This window comes from Cydia pomonella, chromosome 12 (assembly GCF_033807575.1).
Source record: "Cydia pomonella isolate Wapato2018A chromosome 12, ilCydPomo1, whole genome shotgun sequence".
In the NCBI taxonomy this organism is placed as follows: Eukaryota; Metazoa; Arthropoda; class Insecta; order Lepidoptera; family Tortricidae; genus Cydia; species Cydia pomonella.
In genome coordinates this window covers 1,715,852-1,741,819 of record NC_084714.1, presented here as the reverse complement: position 1 = coordinate 1,741,819, position 25,968 = coordinate 1,715,852, and the positions used below count along the sequence as shown (strand labels likewise).

General features: G+C 37.6%; 2 protein-coding genes and 1 non-coding gene across 4 annotated transcripts in view; 2 read left to right on the top strand and 1 right to left on the bottom strand.

Moving 5' to 3' along the window:
• LOC133523257 (DNA topoisomerase 2) overlaps positions 1-18,097 on the top strand; it is a 34,555-nt gene extending 16,458 nt beyond the window's left edge. The window contains exons 10-20 of the mRNA XM_061858745.1: positions 541-675; positions 1,365-1,503; positions 1,835-1,958; positions 3,940-3,954; positions 4,411-4,566; positions 4,859-5,011; positions 6,868-6,984; positions 8,511-8,685; positions 12,697-12,950; positions 14,910-15,097; positions 17,364-18,097. Coding sequence (XP_061714729.1) covers positions 541-675; positions 1,365-1,503; positions 1,835-1,958; positions 3,940-3,954; positions 4,411-4,566; positions 4,859-5,011; positions 6,868-6,984; positions 8,511-8,685; positions 12,697-12,950; positions 14,910-15,074 — 1,433 coding nt within the window. The 3' untranslated portion in view covers positions 15,075-15,097; positions 17,364-18,097. The remainder of the gene's footprint in view (positions 1-540; positions 676-1,364; positions 1,504-1,834; positions 1,959-3,939; positions 3,955-4,410; positions 4,567-4,858; positions 5,012-6,867; positions 6,985-8,510; positions 8,686-12,696; positions 12,951-14,909; positions 15,098-17,363) is intronic.
• Positions 18,098-18,599: 502 nt separating this feature from the next.
• Positions 18,600-18,712, top strand: Trnal-caa (transfer RNA leucine (anticodon CAA)). Its single transcript has 2 exons — positions 18,600-18,637; positions 18,668-18,712. It is a non-coding gene; the product is annotated as a tRNA-Leu (tRNA).
• Positions 18,713-18,982: 270 nt separating this feature from the next.
• The window catches only part of LOC133523256 (uncharacterized), a 240,081-nt gene continuing 233,095 nt past the window's right edge, over positions 18,983-25,968 (bottom strand). For both annotated transcript variants that reach the window (XM_061858742.1, XM_061858743.1), the window contains 2 exons: positions 25,782-25,936; positions 18,983-20,090 (listed from right to left, as the gene is read on the bottom strand). In XM_061858742.1, coding sequence (XP_061714726.1) covers positions 19,799-20,090; positions 25,782-25,936 — 447 coding nt within the window. In that variant the 3' untranslated portion in view covers positions 18,983-19,798. The remainder of the gene's footprint in view (positions 20,091-25,781; positions 25,937-25,968) is intronic.

Below are 25,968 nucleotides of genomic sequence, written 5' to 3'. Positions count from 1 at the left end.
GGAATAATAGCATTTTTGTAATAAAAATACCTTTATTGCCTTATAAAATACTTCATAATTATTGTGCGACTTGATGTTGTTTGGCAGTTTATTGTATACCCGGATTGCTGTATATTCTGGGCTTTTGGATAGCATTTTTGTTTTGGAAGGGGGGATAACTAGCTGATATTTTCTCCTGGCACTATTTAATAGGTAGATGCTTCCGTGATACATTTTAGGTTAAATTTTTTGCTAACTTGACAGTTGTCAAAACACGTGTTAAATTTTAATCGTCAATTTGGATACTATTTTCAAGTTTTAACACTAGAATTTCATTTTGTTTAACTTTTGACATTTAGTTTCAAGTGAAAAATATAAATGAAGTACCTTTACATAAAACAGGCTTGATTAAGACCGTGAGAACTGACACTAGTTTATTTGTAACAGAGAGTTCAATACGAAGGAGGTTCTCCATTAATTTTTATGTGTTTCAAGGTGATGGGCCTATTTATAAAGATATATTTTTATTTGGTCCTATTTTAAAGTTTTATTTTCTTCCAGGTTACGCGCCGGACCCGATCGCGGACTGGAAGAAGCGCGCCTCCAAGATGCAGGGGCTCGAAGTGGTCGAGGAGGAACCCGAGTCCGAGGAGGAGCCCGAACCCGAACCAGAGAAGGGCAAGCCCGTTGACCCAGGTAACAGATTTATAAGAAAAATTAATGTCCGCCATCTTGGATTCCAAAATGGATGTCATTTTTGTAATCGGCACTCCGAGGACTTTCAAAAATAATGATAGCATCAAATACTACATGATACATATACAAACGGAAGCAAGAAACAATTTCTTGCTTATTAAACAAGCTGTCTTAAACTACTCGTAATTTCTTAAAATAAGTTATAAAACATGTCCGCCATTTTGAATTTAAAAATTGATATCATATGATATATTTTTGTTTACAGTACATATGGTGCTACTTTATAGCATTAGTGCGAAAATTAGCATATTACGTTATCGTGTCGAACATTTAAAGGGCCATATGTCCTGTAAAACGTTGTACGATACATTTTCGAATTTCCTATTTTTCGCATTTGTATCGTATTGTACTATTACACTGAAACAAACAATTAGCACATGTCGTATGCTATATTTTAACTGTGCACAAATAGATTGATAATTACAAAACACGCGTCAGCCCTCAAAATTATATCCCTGAATACTAACAACGGCGCGTATGAAACTCGGGGACCCCCCTACACGGAGTTTTGCGTAATATGGGGATATTACGCAAAACTCCGCGCAAAATAGGGGTATTGTCGTCTCATAACTTCTTTAATTCTTGGTGTTCAAAGCCACTTGTCATTAACATATATGTGGTCATTTCAGAAAAGGCATTCCAAGCGCTGAAAGACGTGAAGAAGTTCAACTACCTGCTGGGCATGTCCATGTGGATGCTCACCAAGGAGAAGAAAGATGAACTGCTCAAGCAGAGAGACCAGAAACTCAGCGAGCTCGAAGCTCTTAAGTAAGTCCTTGACCTATTGCTACCTATATGTTTTCTGGAAGATATCGCTATTCAGCAATAACACCACTTGTATGCGCAATATGAAGCAGTGATAGAGAAAGAGAGAGAGAGAGATGACTACGCTACGGAGCGTTAACAATTGGCATGTTGGCTACGCGGGCTGAACATGAGATGCTCTGGAGTTGCTGGCGTTCATAGATCATGGTAACGGCTTACTATCAGGCGGGCAGTTGCATTTTCCCTCAGACATAGTATGTATTAAAAGAAAAACTTCATACTCTCAAGTCTCATTATGAACAAATGTGATAAAACCATATTTTGCTTTGAACAGGAAGAAAACTCCAGCGATGCTCTGGCGCGAGGACCTGGACGCCTTCCTCATCAAGCTCGAGGACGTGGAGGAGAAGGAGCGCCAGGAGGAGCTCACCACCAACAAGAAGACCGCCAAGGCACTGGTACATATCCAATCATATTATATAACTATAGATAGGTTATACTCATACCAAAGAGAATTTGAAATAGAGGTGGATTGTCAAAGTAAATTTACTGCCATCTTTCGACACAAGAAACGACACACAAAAACGGTTACATGAAACCAATTTTTCTCATCACTCGCACAAAAGACTACTATATATTACTACTATAAAACTACTATATTAAAAAAACTACCGGAAAACATGAATTGATATATTTTTGTCCGGTACTGTAATGATGATATAATTATTTACGATACAAGTGTAGAAAATAGGAAATTCGCAGCGAGAGATGTGTAAATTTGCAAGGCGAAATACTCACATGTTTAAAAAACGATACGAATTACCAACAGCCCACCTATTGAGACACCGAAACAAATAAATAAATAAATAAATATTATAGGACATTATTACACAAATTGACTAAGTCCCACAGTAAGCTCAATAAGGCTTGTGTTGAGGGTACTTAGACAACGATATATATATATATATATATATAAATACTTAAATAAATAGAAAACACCCATGACTCAGGAACAAATATCCATACTCATCACACGAATAAATGCCCTTACCAGGATTTGAACCCGGGACCATCAGCTTCGTAGGCAGGGTCACTACCCACTAGACCAAACCGGTCGTCAGTACAAAACAAAACAAACTATTACTATCGGCCTCTAGAATAAAAAAACATTCCAACAGCACTTATGTCATGGCCATAAAAATATTTTCCTACTCCTCTACTGTTATCTGTCATTTATGCATTCATTAACACGAATATAAGAACATACATAAAAGATTTCAAGAAAAGTCTATATTGTCTATTCCTCATAAAAGCTCTTGTGCTTTTATACGCTATAACGTTACTGCGATTAATGGCTACCAACCTAACAAAACCAAAACGAATACGGTTTTAAACTAAGTGCATTGATGCCAACTTACAAAATATTCATTTGGTTGCATAGTAAAAATAATTACTTCATAAGTCAGAAACACGCATGTGACACCCGTAATATAGCAACACCCATAGACTACGAAGACCGCTTAGCGTTGCTTGTTAGTCTCCGTAGGCTACGGTGGCCAAAATTGAGAAAAAACTGTCCAAAAAATTAATTTAGCAAGTAGCAAGTACCAGGGCCTCATGAGTTACGAGGAGGTGTCGCCGACCGGCCGGCCGCGGCCCGGGGCGGGCCGGGCGCGGCACAAGGTATGCTCGCGCGTCTTGGCTATATACTTGCTGTAATTTGTTTACCTAAATTAAGATTTATTTTTGTTGACTCGTAGGAAAAATATTGTATGCAACGTTGTATAAGTAGGTCAAAAAATTCTCGTGGCGTATTCCTTTACAATGTTCGCCTACGCCTTCGGCTCCGGCTCACATTGTAACTCACGCCACTCGCCTTTTTTGACCCTTCTTATACAACTGATGCATAAAATACTATTAATAAACTGCCTGATGCCATAAAAAATTTAGAAAGTGATACAATTTTTTTTAGATCATAAAGTCTCTTTTATTAAAAAAAAGCTACTACTCATTGAATGAATATTTAAATGATAACTTACAGGATGAAATAATATCGATTAGTTAATATTTAGACGATACATTTTAGCCCATCTAATGTTAAAGTAAATACACACTGTCGTAGTTGTTAATTTAGTATATAAGAAAATTGCTGTGCCCTAACAGGGTATCATGTACTGACTGTAGTTTATATAACATCTGTATACAATGAACATGATTGCAATAAATAAATTGAATTGAGTGGTGTTCGGTCGTGTTTTAAATCGTTACGAGTTGCGAATTACCTATTCGCAAGTGTATCGTACGTTTTACAATATATATACCTCTTGAAAGTTTCGACATATGCATATATTTTAATTGAATGGTGGAGATATGTAGGTAATGATAGATATTTTATGCTTAAGATATAATTGCTTTTCTTTGTTTTCTTATGCACCCTAGATGGATAGAATGAAGGTATGAAAAATATTAATTAAAATGTTATTATCTTTTTGTCAAGCTTTTTTATAGTACATTTTGTGAGAGAAATATTGGAGTGAAAACAGAAGTTGCTATATTCTTAGCCCCGGAGTTACACAATTGTAAAGAGAAAACTAAATTTTAAGCGAAGCGGCCAAGCCGGGCGGCGCGAGTGGTGGTCCGCGCGGTGCGACCAAAATGTATACACTTATTTGAATGTATACATTTGAATGTATACACTTACTTGAATGTATACACTTACTTGAATGTATACACTTACTTGAATGTATACACTTGGATGTATTCACTTGAATGAACGTGCTCTGGACGTCAGCGGCGCCAAGTGCGGCCAGTCCGCGGCCTTTGAACTTAACCTTGAATGTTGGGAATTTTCTTTACATATATTTTTTCATCGTAGCAATGCTCGAGTATACAATTTATCATTGTGTTCAGGCAAACAAGAACAAGAGTCGCAAATCTATGTTGGACATCGCTCCATCAACGAACGGACGGCGTGTGGAGCCGAAGATCTCCGAGGACCTTATCAAGCGTATTCAGGCCGCCGAGAAGGCCAAGACCAGGAAGGAGATCAAAAAGGAGTACGACCCGGTAAATGTCTTATTTTATCCTTAATTCAGGTTCTAAATGAGTGTTCGACTTTCCACTTTGTACGAGTTTCAGAACTTGTGAGAACATGGGATCTACAGTATCCTTGTTTTTATGTCCTAAATACTAAAATGTCCACATAGGGCAGCACATACTTTTCGCTTCTTCATATTAGAAACGGTATATGTGGTGCCTCCATGCTAAAATTTTATTGGGTATGTGCGAAATTCGTCCTCGTCAGAGCGACATCGCTGTGATGCACAGAGCAAATGATTACTTAATTATTAATTTCCAGGATGACCCAGCCGGCATCAGCCCGTCGAGCGGCGAGAAAAAGCCCAAATCCAGAGTGAAGAAGGAGAAGGCAGAGAAGCCTGAGAAACCGGAGAATAACGGCCTCAAGCAGAGCAAGCTCAATTTCAAGAAGGAGAAGAAAGCTAGTCCCAAAGTAAGTAGCTCCGTTTACAGGAAGACCCAGCCGGCATCAGTCCGTTGGCGTACAAAAACGACGTCAAGCAGAGCAAGCTCAACTTCAAGAAGAAGAAAGCTAGTATCAAAGTAAATAGACCAGCCAGCATCAGCCCGTCGGTGGAGAGGTCTGAGAAACGGGAAAAGAACGGCCTCAAGCAGAGCAACCTCAATTTCAAGAAGGAGAAGAAAGCTAGTCCTAAAGTAAGTAGCTCCGTTTACAGGATGACCAGCCAGCATCAGCCCGTCGGTGGAGAGGTCTGAGAAACGGGAAAAGAACGGCCTCAAGCAGAGCAACCTCAATTTCAAGAAGGAGAAGAAAGCTAGTCCTAAAGTAAGTAGCTCCGTTTACAGGATGACCAGCCAGCATCAGCCCGTCGGTGGAGAGGTCTGAGAAACGGGAAAAGAACGGCTTCAAGCAGAGCAAGCTCAATCCCTAGAAGTAAAAGAAAGCTAGTCCCAAAGTAAGTGGCTCCGTATACAGGATGACCAGTCGGTATCAGCTCGTCGGCGGAGAAGCCCGAGACTCTGGTGAAACCGGAGAAGAATGGCCTCAAGCTGAGCAAGCTTAATTCCGAGAAGGAGAAGAAAGCTAGTCCCAAAGTAAGTAGCTCCGTTTACAGGATAACTAGCCGGCATCAGCTCGTCGGCGGAGAAGCCTGAGATATCTCTGTAACTATTCTCGACTTATTGCATAACTCATAGCCAAGATCTACTTGCCAAAACATTTCGGGTGCACAATCAGAATCTGGTTGATGTGGAGAAGACTTTCATATACCATTTTTGGTTGGGAAGATCGTCAGGGCAAGAACTGCGATGTGTTATGCAATGTACCGTGCCGGAGGACCGGCTACGTAACCGTTGGAACTAGCCAACGAGGCTCGGAACCGGTTAAATCTCCAAACCGGTATCATGTATTTGGCGTTAAACCTTTTAATTTCGGTTTCACTCGAAAAACCGTTATTTTTAAATCGGTTTTTATGAGAGCAGTTCTTGTCAAATTGATCGGTTTAGAACAATAAAAACCGGATTATTCCTATGTCCGTGTCTATGTTTACGCGGCACACCACCAGGCCGACCAGCTGGTGCGTCGCTCGTTGAATAAACCAGTCTTAAAGTTACAATAAAGGTCTTAAAACGTTCGCATTCTTATAAAAGTTCGGAGGAAAACCGAAATAAACCGGTATTTACCGGTATTTTAAAAACCGGTTCCAAGCCTTGTTAACCAACAGAACAAAAGGTTGAAAAAAAACATTTTTTTTTCCTTGTTCAAGGCCTTTCATGTATTTGTGTGATGAACATGGATATTTGTTTCCGAGTCATGGGTGTTTTCTATGTATTTAAGGCGAAGGGTAGGGCAAGCTCTTTCCATACAAACTTTGTGCGCGTTTTTCTTCGTTTGTGTTTGCGCTACAGTTATTATTTTTGGTAAATATGATTTTTCTGTTAGCTAGGGCTTGATGTATTATTGTTTTTAATTTTTTTTTTTTTTTAATAAAGAAATATTTCTACATCAAGTTCTGCGTATATCCAATATATACAAGCAAAAAATGAAATTAAATGCTATAGTGCCAAAACTAACGAATAAAACTTGCACAAGGTTTGTATGGAGAATACCTTGCCCTACCCTGCGCCTTAAGTATTTATAATTATATATTATATATATCGTTGTCTAGGTACCTACAACACAAGCCTTATTACGCTTACTGTGGGACTTAGTCAATTTGTGTAATAATGTCCTATAATATTTATTTATTTTATTCATTTCAAAGAATTTGTCAAGGTTGGAGGCATTTGCCTTTGGAGCTGTGTAACTAGTATTTGTTTCCGTGGCAGAAGAAGATGAACTTCTCGGGCAGCGACAGCGAGGAGCTGTCGGGCTCGGACGCCGACGTGGCCGCCGAGCCCGTGCTGCCGAGGGAGCGGACTAACGCCCGCAGAGCTGCCACCAAGGTCTGTATTTTTTATTCTAAAACCCAGTCACATCTGATGCACTGATTAACCCATTCAGGGCCAGTGACTCAGCATATGGGTCATGCTCAAACAGTTCAACAGGGCCATTGACTCACATGTGAGTCATGAATAAATTCTGATTTAAAAATAATCAAAACGTAATTTGACGTCATAAAGTACTTATCCACTAAGTTAACAACTATTTCTATAAGGTATATTACGAGAAAAAAATATAAATGCGTTTTTTATGAAAATAGAGCTTAGAATATTCAATTTAGGTTTACTATGAGTGCAATATAGTAAATATACTGAAATTCTAGATACATACGCGTCGCAAGCAAACAGAAAAATCCATATTTCAAAGATACCAAAATGTACATTTTAGAGGTTATTGACATGGCTCAGGGTATGGATAATCGTGGCCTGGCGCTTCTTGTAAAAACTAGAAATGTTTCCGTAGCAAGCTACAATAAACTTTATTGGCTGGTTTTAAAGCTTATTTTGTGTTGAAGCTGTTTGATATTGTACCATTTTACAACCGATTACTGTTTGGATGATGGCTTGCAACATTTACCAACCCGTAGTATAATAATATTTTGTTTTGTGTGAGGGGTAAGGCAACGAGGATTTTCTCTCACTGTACTTTTATGTCACAATATTTGGTGATCGTTGTATTATATCTTAGGCAATTATCTACTAACAATGATGTTAATATTCATTCATTTTTTGTTTCAATAATAACAAGGCAGTTGAAACAGTCTCCACTAACTAATATTGTATTATCATAATAGTCTGTGACAAATATTTACAAGTTTTTTTTAAAATAATTTGTTTTGTGTGAGGATTAAGGAATCCTGGCAGTGCCTAGTGGAACTCAGGTTTGGTGCAACATAGGCACACGCTGTTTTGGTCTTCCGATTCATCTTGATGAGCACTTGGAAGAGCAGTAACCAAGATAGAGCTGATGCTGAACCCTGGCAGTACCTAATGGAACTCACGTTTGGTGCAACATAGGAACACGCTGTTTTGGTCATCCGACTCGTCTTGATGAGCACTTAGGAGAGCAGTATCCAAGATAGAGCTGAATCGTACTTGAGCTCCAGGGTTCACCAAACCTGAGTTCCACTAGGTACTGCCAGGATTTAGCATTAGCTCTATCTTGGATATTGCTCTTCCAAGTGCTCATCAAGACGAGTCGGATGACCATAACAGCGTGTGCCTATGTTAGGGTCGGCAACGCGCATGTAACTCCTCTGGAGTTGCAGGCGTACATAGGCTACGGAGACTGCCACCGACGTAGTATAAAAAAAGAAACAATACATATAATACAGCACATTAAAAAGAGGTAAATAACAGGCGGTCTTATCGCTAAAAAACAATCTCTTACAGACAACAAAAGGTAGTTAATAGATGTATGTCATGACAGTAGTCGGTCTAAATGTAATGAAAGAAGTCTAGCACAGAATAAACACAAACGCGGGCTACTACTATTAATATTTAAAAGTAAACACATAACTGTCCCACAGGTTCAAAAGTACAAAGACTCGGAGCCCTCGTCGTCCGAGTCGGAGCCCGAGCTGCTGGAGCAGCGGCCGGACGCGGCGCCCGCGCGCGCGCTGTCGCTCAGCGACGACGACGACGACTTCACCGTCAGGAAGACCGCCAAGCCCAAGCCCAAGAAGCCCGTCGAGATGGACTCAGGTAAATTAACTAAGGTCCGACCGAGATCTCGGTCTCGGTCTCGGCATTCTCGGCCAAAAATCGAGCCGAGATCTCGGTCTCGGTTCTCGGCCAAAATCGGCCGAGATTCTTGCCGAGACCGGGACTAGGCAATGAATTATCATTGGTGAATTTGAATTTTTCGCGCACGAGCGCCGGGGTCTAAGCCACCCGTTGGTTGCGTCGCCCGTTTGGTGTGACGTTTTATATGATTTTGATTGGTTTCGTACCCACATTTTAAGCCAATTACTTATCAAATACTAAGTGTTGGGATCGGATAGGCGCGGTTGCAAGTAATGACTTGTTCATTTGGATCTTTTCGTTTTATGGTTGTTGTTATTGATGAATAAGTGAGTGTATATTGTTATCGGGATGTAACTTAGATTAACTTGTTGTGAGTGGAAGATGACACTCTATATTTTGATAGTAAATATACTATCAAAATATCGAGTAAATAATATATATTCTTATTAACGGGAAAAAGCAAAGCCAGTAGGTAAGTACAAAACGACACCTGTGGCGGATATTTTGGGTTACAATATAAAACACTTTATTTGGATTATTATTATTGTACCTCTTTTTGTGCACATCCATACTGAAAAAACCGGCCAAGTACGTGGCGGATCACGCACAATGGAAGGTTCCGTACCTTCATACAATACAATAAAGCCGTACAAGCAAAAAAGCGTATGTTAGTGGCACTTATCGTTTTAAAAAGAAGACCAGTTTTCTTAATAACTCTTAAATGGCTTAACCGACCATATTAAAAATAATTTTCCTGAAAAATATTTGCTTCTTAAGCTTAATTATTTAGATATTTATAAATGGTTTTGCTCTTCCGGTTCAAAAGTTAGAGGGGATCACACTTTTTTTTGTTGGAGCGAATATGTCCAAAAGTATTTACTTAATAAAAAAAAAACGTTTTTAGCAACATTTATGTCAGTATTTTTAAAAACCTACCTCATGATGAGACACGTTTTTTTTAATTTTAGTTACATTTATATGGATATTTGTAAATATATTTTACAATTTTTTTCGAAACTTAAGCGAATTATTCATTCATTCATTCATTTATTCAACATTAAAAGTCATGTGCATTACAGAAGATGTTAGTTGCATGTAGTCAGTACATGACACCCGGGTAGGGCGCATAATGTTAGTACTTATGAGGTACCTAATTACCTACTTATATACTATAGTACTTATAAATTCGTGCATATTCGCTTATCAACGTTAACGTAATTACACAATACATCTACACCTATGTTCTAAATTTGGTTTTAAAATATATCGTATAGTTTTTGAGTAAAATGGCTGTGATATACGCACAGACCGACAAACATAAGGCCATGACGAAACTATAAGGGTTCCATTTTTGCTATTTTGGCTACGGAGGCTGAGATACACGTCATACTCGTGAACGGGTGCTGTTTGTGGAGACCGGTCTGTTTAAGCTTACGCGGGGTACAGGTTATGTTAAAGTATGTAACTTTACTTTTGAGTGACATTAACGTGAGACACTTCATTCGGTTCTTGTCTGTTTTAATTTTTTTGTCTTTTAATTATTTATATAAGAATTCAAGCCTTGGCGACCCTCTACATCTCTAAGGATAATTTAATATATATTTTTATATTTTATCTCTGACACTTAGAGACTTATACATCTCTAAAGAATTTTAGTATTTTATGGTTTTATTTTTTTATCATAGTTTTTTTTGTGTAATTTGACATTTAGAGACAGTATACATCTCTAATAAAGTATTTATTATTTCATAGATTCGATATTTGTAATTGTTTTTTTTTTTAATTTATTGTTTGTAAAAATGGACATGTAAAAGTGCCCCTGTGGCCTATTTGCTGAATAAATGTTTGATATTTGATATATTTGGAGCCCTAAAAATACTATTTATAATAGCGCTACGAATTTATTATAACTTCTTTCTGATAAATCGTCGAATTTCGATTATAAAAAATTTTTTAGTGCAAAATGCGTTTTTTTCTATTTTATAAATTCTCGGTCTCGGTCTCGGCCGACAATCCCATTGAATCTCGGTCTCGGTTTCGGCCGAGACAAAAAAAGCGTTCTCGGTCGGACCTTAAAAGTAACACAGTACACAAACACTCAGAAAGTCAAGGAGAGGCTTATAAAAATGTGGCTTTCCGAATACTTTGGTGAAGACTTACTAGTTCTATTGGATACATCTACTTTTTAGGGTTCCGTAGTCAACTAGGAACCCTTATAGTTTCGCCATGTCCGTCTGTCTGTCCGAGGTTTTGCTCCGTGGTCGTTAGTGCTAGAAAGCTGAAATTCGGCATGGATATATAAATCAATAAATCCGACAAAGTCGTACAATAAAATCTAAAAAATTAATTTACCTCCCCTACACGTAAAGTGGGGGTGAATATTTTTTTTGCTTTTACCCTACAGTGTGGGGTATCGTTGGAAAGGTCTTTCAAAACTAATAGGGACTTCAACAAACATTTTTAGATAAAGTGAATATATTCGGAGATAATCGCTCCGAAAGAAAAAAATGTATCCCCCCCCCTCTAACTTTTGAACCATAGGTCCAAAAAATATGGAAAAAATCGTGGAGCTTAAGAAAGACATTAAATGAAAACTATAGCGGACATGATCAGTTTAGCTGTTTTTGAGTTATCGCAAAAAGTTTCCCCTTCATTGTAAAAAGACTTACTTTAATTAGGTATTGATTATGCAAATTTGCCTATTTGTTTAACTCGCGTAAAAGGTACCGTTTCATCCCTTGGTTAACAATTTACTATACTTTAAGCTCCAGTTTAGCTTATTGTGACGGAAGAGTAACTACAGAACTCTACACTGAGCGTGGCCCGACATGCTCTTGGCCGGTTTTTTTAATTTCCTTTACTTTATGGTTCGAATTCATATCTATTTACATGTTTATCCTATAAATTATGTATGTATTCATATCCTTCGTCTTTCTGGTACCTTGTTGTACATTTTGCTGCATTTGTCACCCTCTTTTCACTCTCTCCTCTCATCTACTCAAAGGTTAACTGGAAGAGATCCCTCAAAGGGATAAGTTCGCCTTTGTACTTTTTACTAATTGTATGTAACTTTTATTATGTATTTTTGTAAAATAAAGAGTTTACTACTACTGTGCAAGTGTTATTATAAGCATCGTAATTTTATAGAAGCTTTGAGTTTTTAAATAACACTTGTACAATCTGTGCTATCAAAATCGCTTTAGATTGACCTTAGCATGACTTTATCGTAAAGCCTTCAATTGAATGATTTTACTTACTTTTATAAAATTTAAAACTTTCGCGTTTTGAACACATTTTAAAACATATTTGAAACCGGGTATCGGCCCGATTCGAAGAATGATTAAGACACGTTTAAGATCTTGGAAAGATCTTTAAAAGATCGATAACTAAACGACATGTCAAAATTGGCGTTTATTTCGATTCCGCTGTGAACTAAGACCTATCTATGATATTTCTAACGTCAAAGTGACATCGGTTGCCCGAATCGAGCTGCTTCTCTCAATTATACGACATACAAACGATATCTAAATGAAAACTTATCTAAACCAGAACTTATCGTTATCGTGTCACATTCATCGAATCGGGCCGTATATTTTGTAACCTTTATTTCCGACGTTTCGACGCAGGCTTCTCTGGCCGTGGCCGCGCATAACTAAATAAATAAATAAATAAATAAATATTATAGGACATTATTACACAAATTGACTAAGTCCCACAGTAAGCTCAATAAGGCTTGTGTTGAGGGTACTTAGACAACGATATATATAATATATAAATATTTATAAATACTTAAATACATAGAAAACACCCATGACTCAGGAACAAGTATCCATGCTCATCACACAAATACATGCCCTTACCAGGATTCGAACCCGGGACCATCAGCTTCATAGACAGGGTCACTACCCACTGGCCAAACCGGTCGTCAAAACTGATGTTAATGATAACTGATGTTACCTTTGCCCCCAGACTGCCTGTTCGACTCGCTCATCGAGGAATCCAAGAAAGACGAATCCTTCAAAACGTCGCTGAACCACAAGTCGCCGTCCCCGTCGCCGGCGGCGCTGTCCAGCGACGCCGAGCCCGCGTCGCCGCCCGCGAAGAAGAAGGCCGCGCCCAAGAAGAAGGAGAAGCCGGAGAAGGCGGAGAAACCGAAGAAGCGGCCCGCGAAGGCGATCAGTCTCGATAGCGATGAGGATGATAGCATATTTGATAGTAAAAAGGTGAGTTTATGGAATTTTTCCAGTGAACTGTACTTATATTTCCCTCCGGTAAGGAATGAGAGAGTGCGATCTCCGTAGGCTTTTTAAAATGTTAAAACTATGAAATGCCGTGTTTTTTTCAGTATCTTTCTTTTTTAGGGTTCCGTATCCAAAGGGTAAAAGGACCCTATTACTAAGACTCCGCTGTCTGTACGTCTGTCACTAGGCTGTATCTCATGAACCGTGATAGTTGAAATTTTCACAGATAATGTATTTCTGTTGCCGCTTTAACAACGAATACTAAAAACCGCTCAGTGCGAGTCTGACTCCTCCACCGAGGGTTCCGCACTTTTTAGTATTTGTTGTTATTGCGGCTACAAAAATACATCATCTGTGAAAATTTCAACTGTGTAGCTATCACGGTTCATGAGATACAGCCTGGTGACAGACGGACGGACAGCGGAGTCTTAGTAATAGGGTCCCGTTTTACCCTTTGGGTACGGAACCCTAAAAAGTACGGAACCGTCGGTGGGCGAGTCCGACTCGCACTTGTCTGTTTTTTTATTTTATTTGTGCACAGACGGTTTTAGCTTGCCCTTGAGTGTTTTTTTGTGTCTAGGCCTAGTTGAACCAATGAAAATTATAACTAGTTATAGTAGACGCAAACCAAACTGACGACCGAGGTCATATCACTATCTCTCTCATCCTACCTACGACCACGCGAGTGTGAATGAGAAGTTTTACGATCCCGGTCGTCAATTTGGTTTGCGTCTACTATAGTATTTGTAGTGTCAGCATGGTGGCATTTTTATCGTTTATAACTATATCTGTCATTTTCGCACTTATATAATTGTTAGAACGTGACAGGCAATAAAAATGCGACCGTGCTATAGGTAAAAAACTTAAGTAAGTCACCTGATGTATGTAGTTGTGACGTGTTCGAATAGACAATACATGTTTAAAAGACACACACAAACAAAACAAATGTCTATTCGAACACGTCACAACTACATACAACAGACTTACTTAAGTGTTTTACCTATACTGCTGCTAAATCCCTTATATACATTTTGATCCTTACTTAAATATAGAATAAGAATAAGATTTTTTTATTGCCACATTCTTAACCACAATATTAATATATTTATATTAAAAATTGTATGTGGTCTACTTTTTGCTTTTTACGATCTTTGGTAGAAGAGTACTCAAAATATTTTTGTAAAACTATGGACTTTAAAACATGAAAGACGGTTGATATTTAACGTCTTAATTTTTGAATAATGAGATGATATATACTGTGATATAGGTTATAATTGTACATATTTGTCATTAACAGATATAATTAAAGGTGTGAAGATTGTCTTCGAGGCAAGATCGTTTGCGGGATTTGATTTATTTTTGAAGTTTTAATTTTTGGTGCGTAATACGGTGTTATGTTTAAAGATAAAATCGTAATAGTTTGTTTTATGGACCTAGTAATTTTGCTTTGTAATTTTAGCAGTTTATAACCAGAAATTGTATCTTAAGCTGGCCATACACACTAGGGTATTACTGCGCAGTTTTGCCTGTACAATTTAACTGCACAGGTAAAGCTGTATAGGAAACTGTACAGGCGAATGTCACACACGGTCCGTTTAACTTGTCCAGTTGATAAAACTGCGCGGGCATACCCTAGTGTGTATGGCCAGCTTTACTAGACTAGACATTCTTGCCTCGAAGTAATTAATTAGAGCTCAATTTGTATAATTATTTGGGATAGTAGGTAAATATTACCTTACGACATTTAATGACATACTTCACTTCACTGGCTCGGCGACCCAAAAAGGATCTCGGTCTCCGACACAAGAGAACGCCACTCGGCCCTATTCTACGCCATTCATTTTATTGTTAGACAATGTGGCTTCTTTACGCAACGACGTATCGTATTCAGTCTCCTGTCGGCGTGTTCTTTCATATGATTGACGTAGCAAACCGTTCCAGGACAAGAAGAAGACGAATCCTAAGAAGAAGGCAAAGAAGTCGAGCAGCGGCTCCGAGTCCGAGGGCCTCCGCGCCTCCCCGCCCGCCCGCCCCGCCGGCCGGGCGCGCGCCCCCGCCAAGTCCAAGTACACCTTCAGCGATGATGATGATGAGGACAGTGATTAACGAACCGCTCACAGATAACACGGGTTAGTGCTAATTATGGATGAAAATTCCGGAGAAAATCAAATGTGTTTTTCGGGAATTTTACCAAATTTCGTTCGTTTTTTTCGTAATTTAATTTAGAAAAATTAAATACGTCATACACAATGCCACTGATGAGTGATGATAGTGTCAAATAATGTCAAATATATAAAATGCCAGAAACTAACACATTAGACTTGCAACCTTAACCTTCCTGTTTAAATTTCCAATTAAATTCATATGGAACAGTACAGAAGTTTAAAAAAAACTTATTTCTTTCGGCTTTGTTCGTTTTTTTTACAGAAGTACTGTAACTGAGATTTGCATTGGTGATTCTCGAAAGAAACTTGAAAATAAAAGTCTCGTTTGAAAATTTTTCAGATATTTTCTACGCTAGTAATAATAATTGACGATACAGCTTTTGCATTTATAAACCGCGAGACGGGAACCAATTTCCATGACCGAGCCTCCCGGCCGAAAATGGCTAAGGGCGATGTGTAATCCTCGTGAACGTCAGCTACCGCTCCATTGGTGGGTTGAAAAATGGCAGCCACCGAAACACGTAAAAAAAAATTATAAGTTTTAATCATCGGCTCCCGGTTATAACTTTGTCAGAAGATTATGTGACTTAAAAAAATCGTCAGCCGGCTGTATCGCGGTTGAAAGATCGTGACCTGGTTGATGAAAATGTAAAACTACGCGCCATAACTTTTTATACTAGTGATATCAAAATCATAAAATTTGCATGTAGCATTTTTAAGACTTTTTCCTACTCCTCTACTGTTATCTGTCATTTATGCATTCATTAACACGAATATAAGAACATACATAAAAGATTTCAAGAAAAGTCTATATTGTCTATTCCTCATAAAAGCTCTTGTGCTTTTATAAGCTATAATGTTACTGCGATTAATGGCTACCAACCTAACAAAACCAAAACGAATACAGTTTTAAACTAAGTGCATTGATGCCAACTTACAAAATATTCATTTGGTTGCATACTAAAAATAATTACTTCATAAGTCAGAAACACGCATGTGACACCCGTAATATAGCAACACCCATAGACTACGAAGACCGCTTAGCGTTGCTTGTTAGTCTCCGTAGGCTACGGTGGCCAAAATTGAGAAAAAACTGTCCAAAAAATTAATTTAGCAAGTAGCAAGTACCAGGGCCTCATGAGTTACGAGGAGGTGTCGCCGACCGGCCGGCCGCGGCCCGGGGCGGGCCGGGCGCGTAACAAGGTATGCTCGCGCATCTTGGCTATATACTTTTGCTGTAATTTGTTTACCTAAATTAAGATTTATTTTTGTTGACTCGTAGGAAAAATATTGTATGCAACGTTGTATAAGTAGGTCAAAAAATTCTCGTGGCGTATTCCTTTACAATGTTCGCCTACGCCTTCGGCTCCGGCTCACATTGTAACTAACGCCACTCGCCTTTTTTGACCCTTCTTATACAACTGATGCATAAAATACTATAATAAACGCCTTACGGAATACCGATACTGGCAGACATAAAATATCCAGGCGCATACTTTTAAACGTTCATACGACCAGCTGACGGTCTGTCCACCGCGATACAACCGACTTAAGGGCTTTTTTTTATTACTAAACTATAATCTGACAAAGTATCAATTGGGAGGCGTCAACTGAAAAAAAATACATGTTTAGGTACAGGGGGTACAGGGGGGAGGTAAGCGAAATTTTGGAAACGAGGGTTGTCATTCCCAACAGCCGCACGCTGGAGGGATTTAAAGACCCGAGTTTGCAATATTTGTACCCCCGGAGATGGACACAATGTTTTTCATCATACCTGTAAAAAAAACTAAATTTTAAGTGAAATAATTCTTAAATACGGTGACAAACATTCGTTCACCATATTGTCATTTTTTGACAGGTTAGGAATCGAAGGCACTTATTTGGCATTCAGCCACGATTGAAAATTATGTAAGAATATTTTAAACGGCTATTAAATTGATCAAATTAAATATTTTTAAACATAGTCAAAAAAACAATAATTATAGCCGTCAGTATTTTAAAAGTAAAACTCATTTATGCTACTCGTTTTGTATGAATTAGTGACATTTTTTTTTCACTATCCATAACTCCCGCGGGAACAATATAGGCCTTTGTCCTTCAATACCCCTGCATCAAATAAGATCTTTTTCGAGCAAGTGTGATGAAAACGTTATTTTGCTGTTGAATTCGCCCTAATCTAAATCGCGTACATTGTTATCAGCATAATGTTTACGAAATTGTCTTGTTTCAGATCCAGTATTTTGTACATAAAGCGAGCAGCAGCCCAGTGTCCGTATCCTCGTCTCGAAGAAATATCTCTCATATTTACCTAATCTTATTAGATTTATTTTTTTACCCCCGACCTATTAGGTTAGCTCGTGGACGCACGATTTTATTGACGGACGGAGTGACGAACTCTAAACTAAAACAATTTTTTAGTTAAATAAACATTAAGCTCCAAGAATAAGGAGGCTAAAAGTAATTTTTACATAAGTAGACATTTAAATTGGCAATGTTTGCCTAAATGAAATGGACATTGTATATATTTCTTTGGAAATTAGCCTTATTTTCCTTCTTAATTTTGTTTAATCTACTTTTTCAAGCTTATACATATGGTGTAAGTCTTTCTTATTAATTTATTGTGTCGATTAATCTCAAATTAAGTGCTCTTTGCTTACTTATTAAGTTTTGATATGAGGATTTTACTTTTAGTTGAATCTGTGTCTTGAATGCTCTCATTCCAATTATTACCTTAATTTTTGAATGAAATATTTTCATTGTCAATTAATATTATAATTAATGCAACATATGCTATTTCTATAAGGATGAGGTTTACTTCATATTTATTTATGATTCTGTCATTGAGTGGCCTCTGTTTAATGTTCATTATCTTAGATGCAATTTGATTATTTCCTGTTTCGACATTAATTTCATTGTTTGTTAATTTCCATTGACATGTAAATAAAAGAACAATTTTAAGGTTTATACTTGTGTTTCAATTAACTCATTCTTACAATACCAAAACCTCTAGATATATAAACAATTGTTTTCATGTTTACATTACATAATCGATTAGGTGGATTGTAAGTTTGCAAGTCTGTTACCTCCAAAATTAACAAATTTTTACTTAAGGATGACATTGCCAATATAAATATAATTCAAATGGGTAATTTCAGTTAACGATACATCTTTGAAATACATCTTTGCTATGTATCAAATTTCCGAAAATAGAGTGCACGTTATTTAGATAGTGCTAATTTTAATCACAATTACACACTGATAAGCCTGGGAAACACATTACAATCATACATATATACAGTATCTGGGTGTTGTTCAGTATCGTCACGCGAATTTTCTATCTGAACGCAATGGTGAATTTCGTGCGCTCACGCAATGTCAGGATGGCCGAGCGGTCTAAGGCGCCAGACTCAAGGCAACTTGCCCGCTCAGCGGGTGCAGGGCGTTCTGGTCCTCTCTGAGGGCGTGGGTTCGAATGGCCGAGCGGTCTAAGGCGCCAGACTCAAGGCAACTTGCCCGCTCAGCGGGTGCAGGGCGTTCTGGTCCTCTCTGAGGGCGTGGGTTCGAATCCCACTTCTGACAAAATCTTTTTGTTTTTTTTGCCACTATACAACATATTTGTCGTTTCTTTTTCTTGGCAATGTATCTTTTAAGATACATAATTTTGACACCCTCTTTTTTGTTTTTTTCTAAGCTCCATATTTTTGCTCTATCAGGCGCATGCGAGGCCTAAATTCTAAATTCACTATTTTTTCAATTTGCCAAGGAAAGGGTCTTTCGGTCTCACGGTGATCTGTGAAAACTGTGCCATTTTCCCAAGAGTATTAATACAAAATGAAATGAAACAAAACATCGTTACAGAATTTTATTAATAATTACAGATAAATTTAATTTTAGTTCAAATCACATATTCAGATACAGGCGTATTAAAGTAATATATTACTGGTTTACTCTCAATCTGTAAATATTTCTATATAATCCACAGTTTTTACTAAATAACATTTTGTATTTTAATAATTTTATGTAAATTCAATATAACAGGTAAGTTTTTATTAATAATAAGTAATATGGCATTTTGCTTTAAAGATTGTTAAATTAATACCTTATTAATATAATATTATTTACAGTTACCATTATGTTATCATTAATTATAATTATAAAATAACACATCGAATAAATTTTAATATATATTGAACATTCAGGCGAAAGTGCCTAAAAGTTGCTTTAAATTGTCGTAGATCATTGTAAAAAACACAATTTGCATTCTACTCTTATTCATTTCCCAATAGCATGAAACTATCTGGACCAAGAGATAAATATAAATAACGATTACAATGTAAAATTGTAAACATTACAAGTGCTTAAAAATAGCACAGAGAAAAGTTCAAAAAAAAAACTCAGAAACTGCACCAAAATTCACACATGTTAAAACTTCTTTAAAAAGTTTACAACCGAAATGGGACATTAATAATTCTAGTCTTTAGAAAACGAAAGAAGTTTCGACTATGCGAGTGAATACATAGATTAAAAAAATATAGACCATTTTTTTAATATTAGAATTATAAAAAATGGCCCGACAAACAGGCGGGAACTTACCCAAAGTTTCCCGCGCAATTCAAAATTCGAACGATTCGTTCAGAAATTAACCTCAACATTTCTAAGTTACGTTCAGTACCTGCTTAATTTGCTCTCCCTATCCGAATAGCCTTTAGCGCTTTCTCGGTCCGAATACTTTCCGTTATACTTATTATATCTATCACTGTGTCCGTTTTGTCTGTAGGGTTTTTCACTGGCGTTGTAGTGTATTTCCGAAGGCCCTATGGTCTTGGACCAGTGGTGGGTCCAGTAGAAATCGTCAGGGTACTGAGGGTACGGGTTCTCGCGGCAGAGGACCACGCAGTAGATGAGGCTGCCGACGAGTGTGATGAACCCGAATATTAGGAAGACTATGCCCAATATCCTGAAAAAAAATAATAATAATGTGAGGACGTGAAAACCATTTCAAGCTTTATTATTTAGTTTCTGCAGGGGTATGACGGTCTCGGTTATAAATATATTTGCGTGACAATGACAGTCCGTTAGGTTCAATCACGTCTATACGTTGTAATTTGTATTTCTTTGCAGATCGGATACTCCACCGAACACTGTCTATGACCGTAATAAGATTCATATACTAGCCGTGTCTTATCCAACCTCGACATTGGCAGAATCATCAACACCTTGATGGAGCCATAACACGAAAAATTGATTGATTGAGTATGTATAGGTGCTATGGAGTGTGAATTTAAAAGGAGTAAAATCTCTTATGGCAGAACTGTTGCAAAAGTGTCCAGCTGTCAGCTATAAATAATAGTTCCAAATCTCTCCAGAGTAGCGCTAGAGTAGCTAAGAACCTAGGCGTTATTGACCTAGTGAAGTGCGCGGTCTATGATTACATTTTTTTCTCAAGGATTCTAGGTATTGTAGCGCCACCTATTCAGGGTTTTTTGATGACACTTTGATATATGGAGATTTAATTCCTTAACTCCACCTTCCATAATAGGTGCGTCGCGTCAGTATCAAAGTAGCGGATCAGACTATATACTATGGAGTGTTGAGTGTGGAATTAAAGGAGGAAAATCTCTTATGGCAGAACTATTGCAAAAGTGACAGGCTTTCAGATTTAAATAATAGTTCCTAATTTCTCCGGTGGCGCTAGGTAGGCTCATGGATTACATGAATCATAGAGGTATAATAATATAGAGATGAAATGGGGGAGGGGCAACAAATAACCCGATCAAATTACGTAGGTTGTTTATGGTATGTTGTCAGGAATGTTAAAACGTGTTTTTAATTTTGTCGCATTGCGTATGTTTTCTCCCGCGCGAGCGCAAGCGTATAGTATGTCTATATAAACACTAGGTCTATGACATTTTATTTCGGTGTATTGTGGCGCCGCCTATTTAATGTTTTTGATGGACACTTTTCATACGTAGAGATTTTCCTCCTTTTAATTCCACACTCGCATACTATATACCTACGCGTTAAAAGTATTATCTGATATACAACAATGACAATATAGAGCAAAAAAAACTGTTGCAGATACTTTTGAACGCGAACTGTTGAGATATTATTGAGAAAAGTATTCGAGGGCGGCCGATACTTTTGGCGCTTTATTTCATACGCTACTATTGCTATACATAACATATCATTATTGCGCTCAAATACAAAAATCGGTAGGTAACTGTGCTCTCGCTCTCGCTCCTTCATTTAACCTATTTGACACTAAGGACGGATATATCCGCACCGTAGGTCCAACGCCGAAGACGGATTAATGCGTGACATACCACAGAGCAACATAGATGATTGACCTACGTGCATATGCATAAAGTTTGATTTCAGATTTGACATTTCGGTGACGTGGCGTCCGAGTGACAGCTTTTGTTTGACACGGCGTCGAAAAGGTTAAATTCGCAAACTACCCTGCCCTTGCCCATATAATTAAAACCAAATCCTAGTCTTAAATAACTTGTAAACCATGACCTTTGTCACAATTGCATACTAAACCATTAACTATGATGTCAAGTAATGTGGGGGCGTCCACAAATTACGTAACGCAAATTCGAGGGTGGGGGGGGGTGGTCAGGCCAAGTGTTACGGTCCTGTTACGTTGGGGAGGGGGGGTCAATGTTTGCGTTACGTCCCGCACGATTTTATAATAATAAATAAAAAAAAAATTTTTTGTTTTTCACATCCCTAATTTGCGGTATTTCTCTGAGAAAATATTGCCAGCACTGAGCGCGCGAAGCGACAATGACAGACAGACACAGATACTATTAGACAGTATAGAATGTATTAAGAAATGGAACCAAAACCCGTTCATAGATGATTAAATTTCTTGATTCCTTGAAACCACAGTTTAATGATTTATTAAAACAGACAGATTTTTGATTAAAAAGTATCTATACTACCACCTGTCTTTCTTTTCTGAATATTAACCAAAAGATTTTTACAAAGCAGGGGGGTGGTCCCAGATAAGCGTGACGGTCCTGTTACAAGAGGGGAGGGGGGGCTCAAAAAATTAGGAATTTTGCGTTACGTTATTTGTGGACGCCCCCTGTTAGGATTAAGTCATCTAATGATTCGCGAGAGGAAGTTTCTGTCGCTGATGTCATGTGCCATGGCTGACCGCACCCAAACCAAAATGACGACCGAGATCATATTACCATCTCTTTCACTCCTACTACGACTAATATGCAAGTGCGAATGAGAAGTTTTACTACTCGGGTCGTTAGATTTGTTTACAGATAGTATTGGCCTTAGGTAGTTCTTATGTTTTTGCAATAAGGTTTACGAATGGTCAAATAATAATGTGGATGATAGTGTGTAATGTAACCTTAAAATCATTGTCGTGAGTGAATAATTCGTGAGCTACTCGTTTCTTGACATGTGTGAGCTTTAGCCTTTGTAAGTATGCTAAATTAATATATTTTGATGGGTTCTGGTTCTATTTATATTCTGATAATATTATTAAATATAAATATAAATAAATATTATTATAGTACATTATTACACAAATTGACTAAGTCCCACAGTAAGCTCAATAAGGCTTGTGTTGAGGGTACCTAGACAACGATATATATAATATATAAATATTTATAAATACTTAAATACATAGAAAACACCCATGACTCAGGAACAAATGAATATAATATATACTATTGCCCATAGGCAGTAACATATACCCAGTTAAACTGAAATAACAGACCCCACTTCATTTCACGAGCTTCCAACTAATACAGTCAGACCAAGCTAAGTTGGCAACGATTTTTATAGCCCAGCCTGTGCAAGTGTTAAGTGAACGTCATAATTTCATAGAAGTTTGATGTTTAAAATAACACTTGCACTGTCTGAGCTGTCAAAATCGCTGCCAAGTTATCTTGGTCTGACTCTACTCAGGTACTGATGGATTTCAAAACCCAAAATAACATTTTTAGTAATTTAGGTACAGTCACGTCTGAAAATATCGATACGAAAAAAGTGCCAAAATATGTATCCATGACTTTATTGCCCATATAGTAAGGTAGTGTATACATATTTTTGACACTTTTTTCGTATCGATATTATCAGACGTGACTATACAGTGAGCGAAATTGCTTGGCGAAATGATGAATGAATTCATTGATAACATAGAAGGTACCTACTTTAACATAAGTATACCTTTTCTATACATAAGATTGCCATACGTCCCGTATCTAAGTACCACGTCCCGTATTTTTACCCGTCCCGTGTTTGTCCCGTAAATCAATACCATTGTAGAATACGTATATAAATGTTCACAATCATCTCTTTTTAACCACATTGTTTCTGCTATAACGACTTGGGTACTTAAGTACTTAAGTTGGAGCACTAACTGTACAGTCAAGTCTAAAAATATAGATACGAAAAAAGTGCCAAAAATATGTATTAGTGTATACATATAATATATGGGCAATAAAGTCGTGTATACATATTTTTGGCACTTTTTTCGTATCGATATATTCAGACGTGACCGTACCTATGCAGTTATTTGTTTGTATTTACTCTTTCAAGAAGATCGAGAGTACATATATACAAGTAAATCATAATGATAACTAAAAAAAAAACCTGCAGCAATTTACTACACATACCTACGCACATTATATGATTGATGATTTTGAATAACCGTCACGAAATATCGTTTAGCAAATTCAAAAAGCTGTTTTGTCACAAATTACTATCACAGTTATGTGAGTGGCCTATTTTACACAAATTGTTTTTTAATGTTCCCTAAACAAAGATGCAACGGGCACAATATGCGGTTGGAGACTGTAAGAAATTCTAAAGTAGCTACCATTATATAACCTAATACACCTGTCTTACCTACAAAATTTTACAATATGAATTGTAATGTAAGCTTTAAAGCAATAAAGATTTTTTTTATTTATTTATAAAAACGCAAAAAAAAAAAATTATTTTATCCGATATTATCACTGGTTGTCTAGTATCTACTGCCAGCTACTTATTATGAATACATAAGAAAGTAATTTCAGTCAATTTGAGCAGTGTCTGGAAGTCCTAGATGCTAAGTGACATATCCGCAAGACGCGATCTATATCCACTTCTATATCCACTGCGCATCGTGTGACCACATCTTCAAGACAAAGTTTGGTTTTGCGAGGCATTTCATAATCCGGAAGAAAATTGATAATGGAGTCGCCATTGCCGGATACGGCAAGGAAGATGGAGTTGAGTTTTTGATTGTAGATACTCAAAAACCCTGCTGTAAAATAAGTTCGATTTACAGCCAATGGCATTGGTAATATAGGTACCTACTTTGTATTCCTATATTAGTGCAAATGTATGCTCACTGCAATACACAATACTATTCGCTTAGCACCTTTACCTACTTTTATGCAGGGTGTACCTATTCTCTGCAGCTGACTGTACATTACCTAGCTGTTAATAATTGTCGGTATCCAGATTTATTGTAGTTTTCATATAATATAATAAAGGCGCAAAGCTGTAGGGCAGATGGCGCTTCAATCGTTTTAAGTTTAGGTTTGAATTTCTTGTTTTATAAATTTTCTATTATTGGTTCCAAAATGTATTGTATATTATACCAGTTGTAACGTTTTGCGTGTAGTGTACATTTTGGGAATTGTACATTATGCACCAGAGGGTAACAAAATACATCCAATTGGAATCAATTACAATTTGTTTTTTTAAACCTCATGTTGCTATGTTACCTACTTATGTTGCTGGCGTATTTTTATTAGCTTTCAAAGTTTGGCGTAAATATGTAGTTCGAATATTTGGTATCGATACAAATAAAATTGCGTTGTAATTATAATATTATATTATTTTGTGTAATAATATCCTATAATATTTATTTATTTATTAATTTCTTGTCAAATAATACCGTGTGATCTATCTATGGTTTCAGACTCCAGATGTAAAGATAATGACTACCCTTTGACCCATCATCTCTATTATTGTAGTTAAGCATGATCAAATAATTACGATGCGGTTGCAATCCATCCGAATGCACGTTTTCAATTAATGATAGGAAGGTTTGGCAAACCATGTTCATGTTAGTTTCGTAACTGTTCAATTTGGCAAACTGCATTTGTTTGTAAACAATTCAAGACGGTCTGCCAGAAGTTGTACCTAGTAACTACTTACATCGTCACATAACTCTGAGTGAAACGCAGACGAACCATAACTGAACTGGACTAGATTCGATACGCATTTTAATTTTTATTGGTCCCTTACGATACGAAGAGTTCGAACAGGTTGGGCCTGAACATGACCTTCACATCTACTTTTCCATAGAAACCTACCAGACAAAGAGTGGCTCGAAGAACGGGAGAAAGATGGCGAAGCCCAGATGATCAGTTCAAGCTTAAGCAGTATATGCCCCTGAGGCACAACATGACCTTCGCGTCTACTGTCCCAAGGAAACCAAACCAGACAAAGAGTGGTTGAAAGAACTGCAGAACGTGACCTTCGCGTCTACTCTCTCAAGGACACATTACCTGATAAGGCTCGAAGAACGGGAGAACGATGACGAAGCCCAAATAATGAGTCCAAGCTGCCCATGCCCCTGAGGCACAACATGACCTTCGCGTCTACTTTCCCAAGGAAACCTTACCAGACAAAGAGTGGTTCGAAGAATTGCAGAACGATGACGAAGCCCAGCGTCACCAGGATGAGTCCAAGGTTGAGGAGCAGCATGAGGCAGCACATGCCCTTCACGTTGGGGCAGAACGGGTTGGGGGCCGCCATCGCGTCTACTTTTACACCCGCCTGAAACATGGAGTGAACAATTTCAACCACAC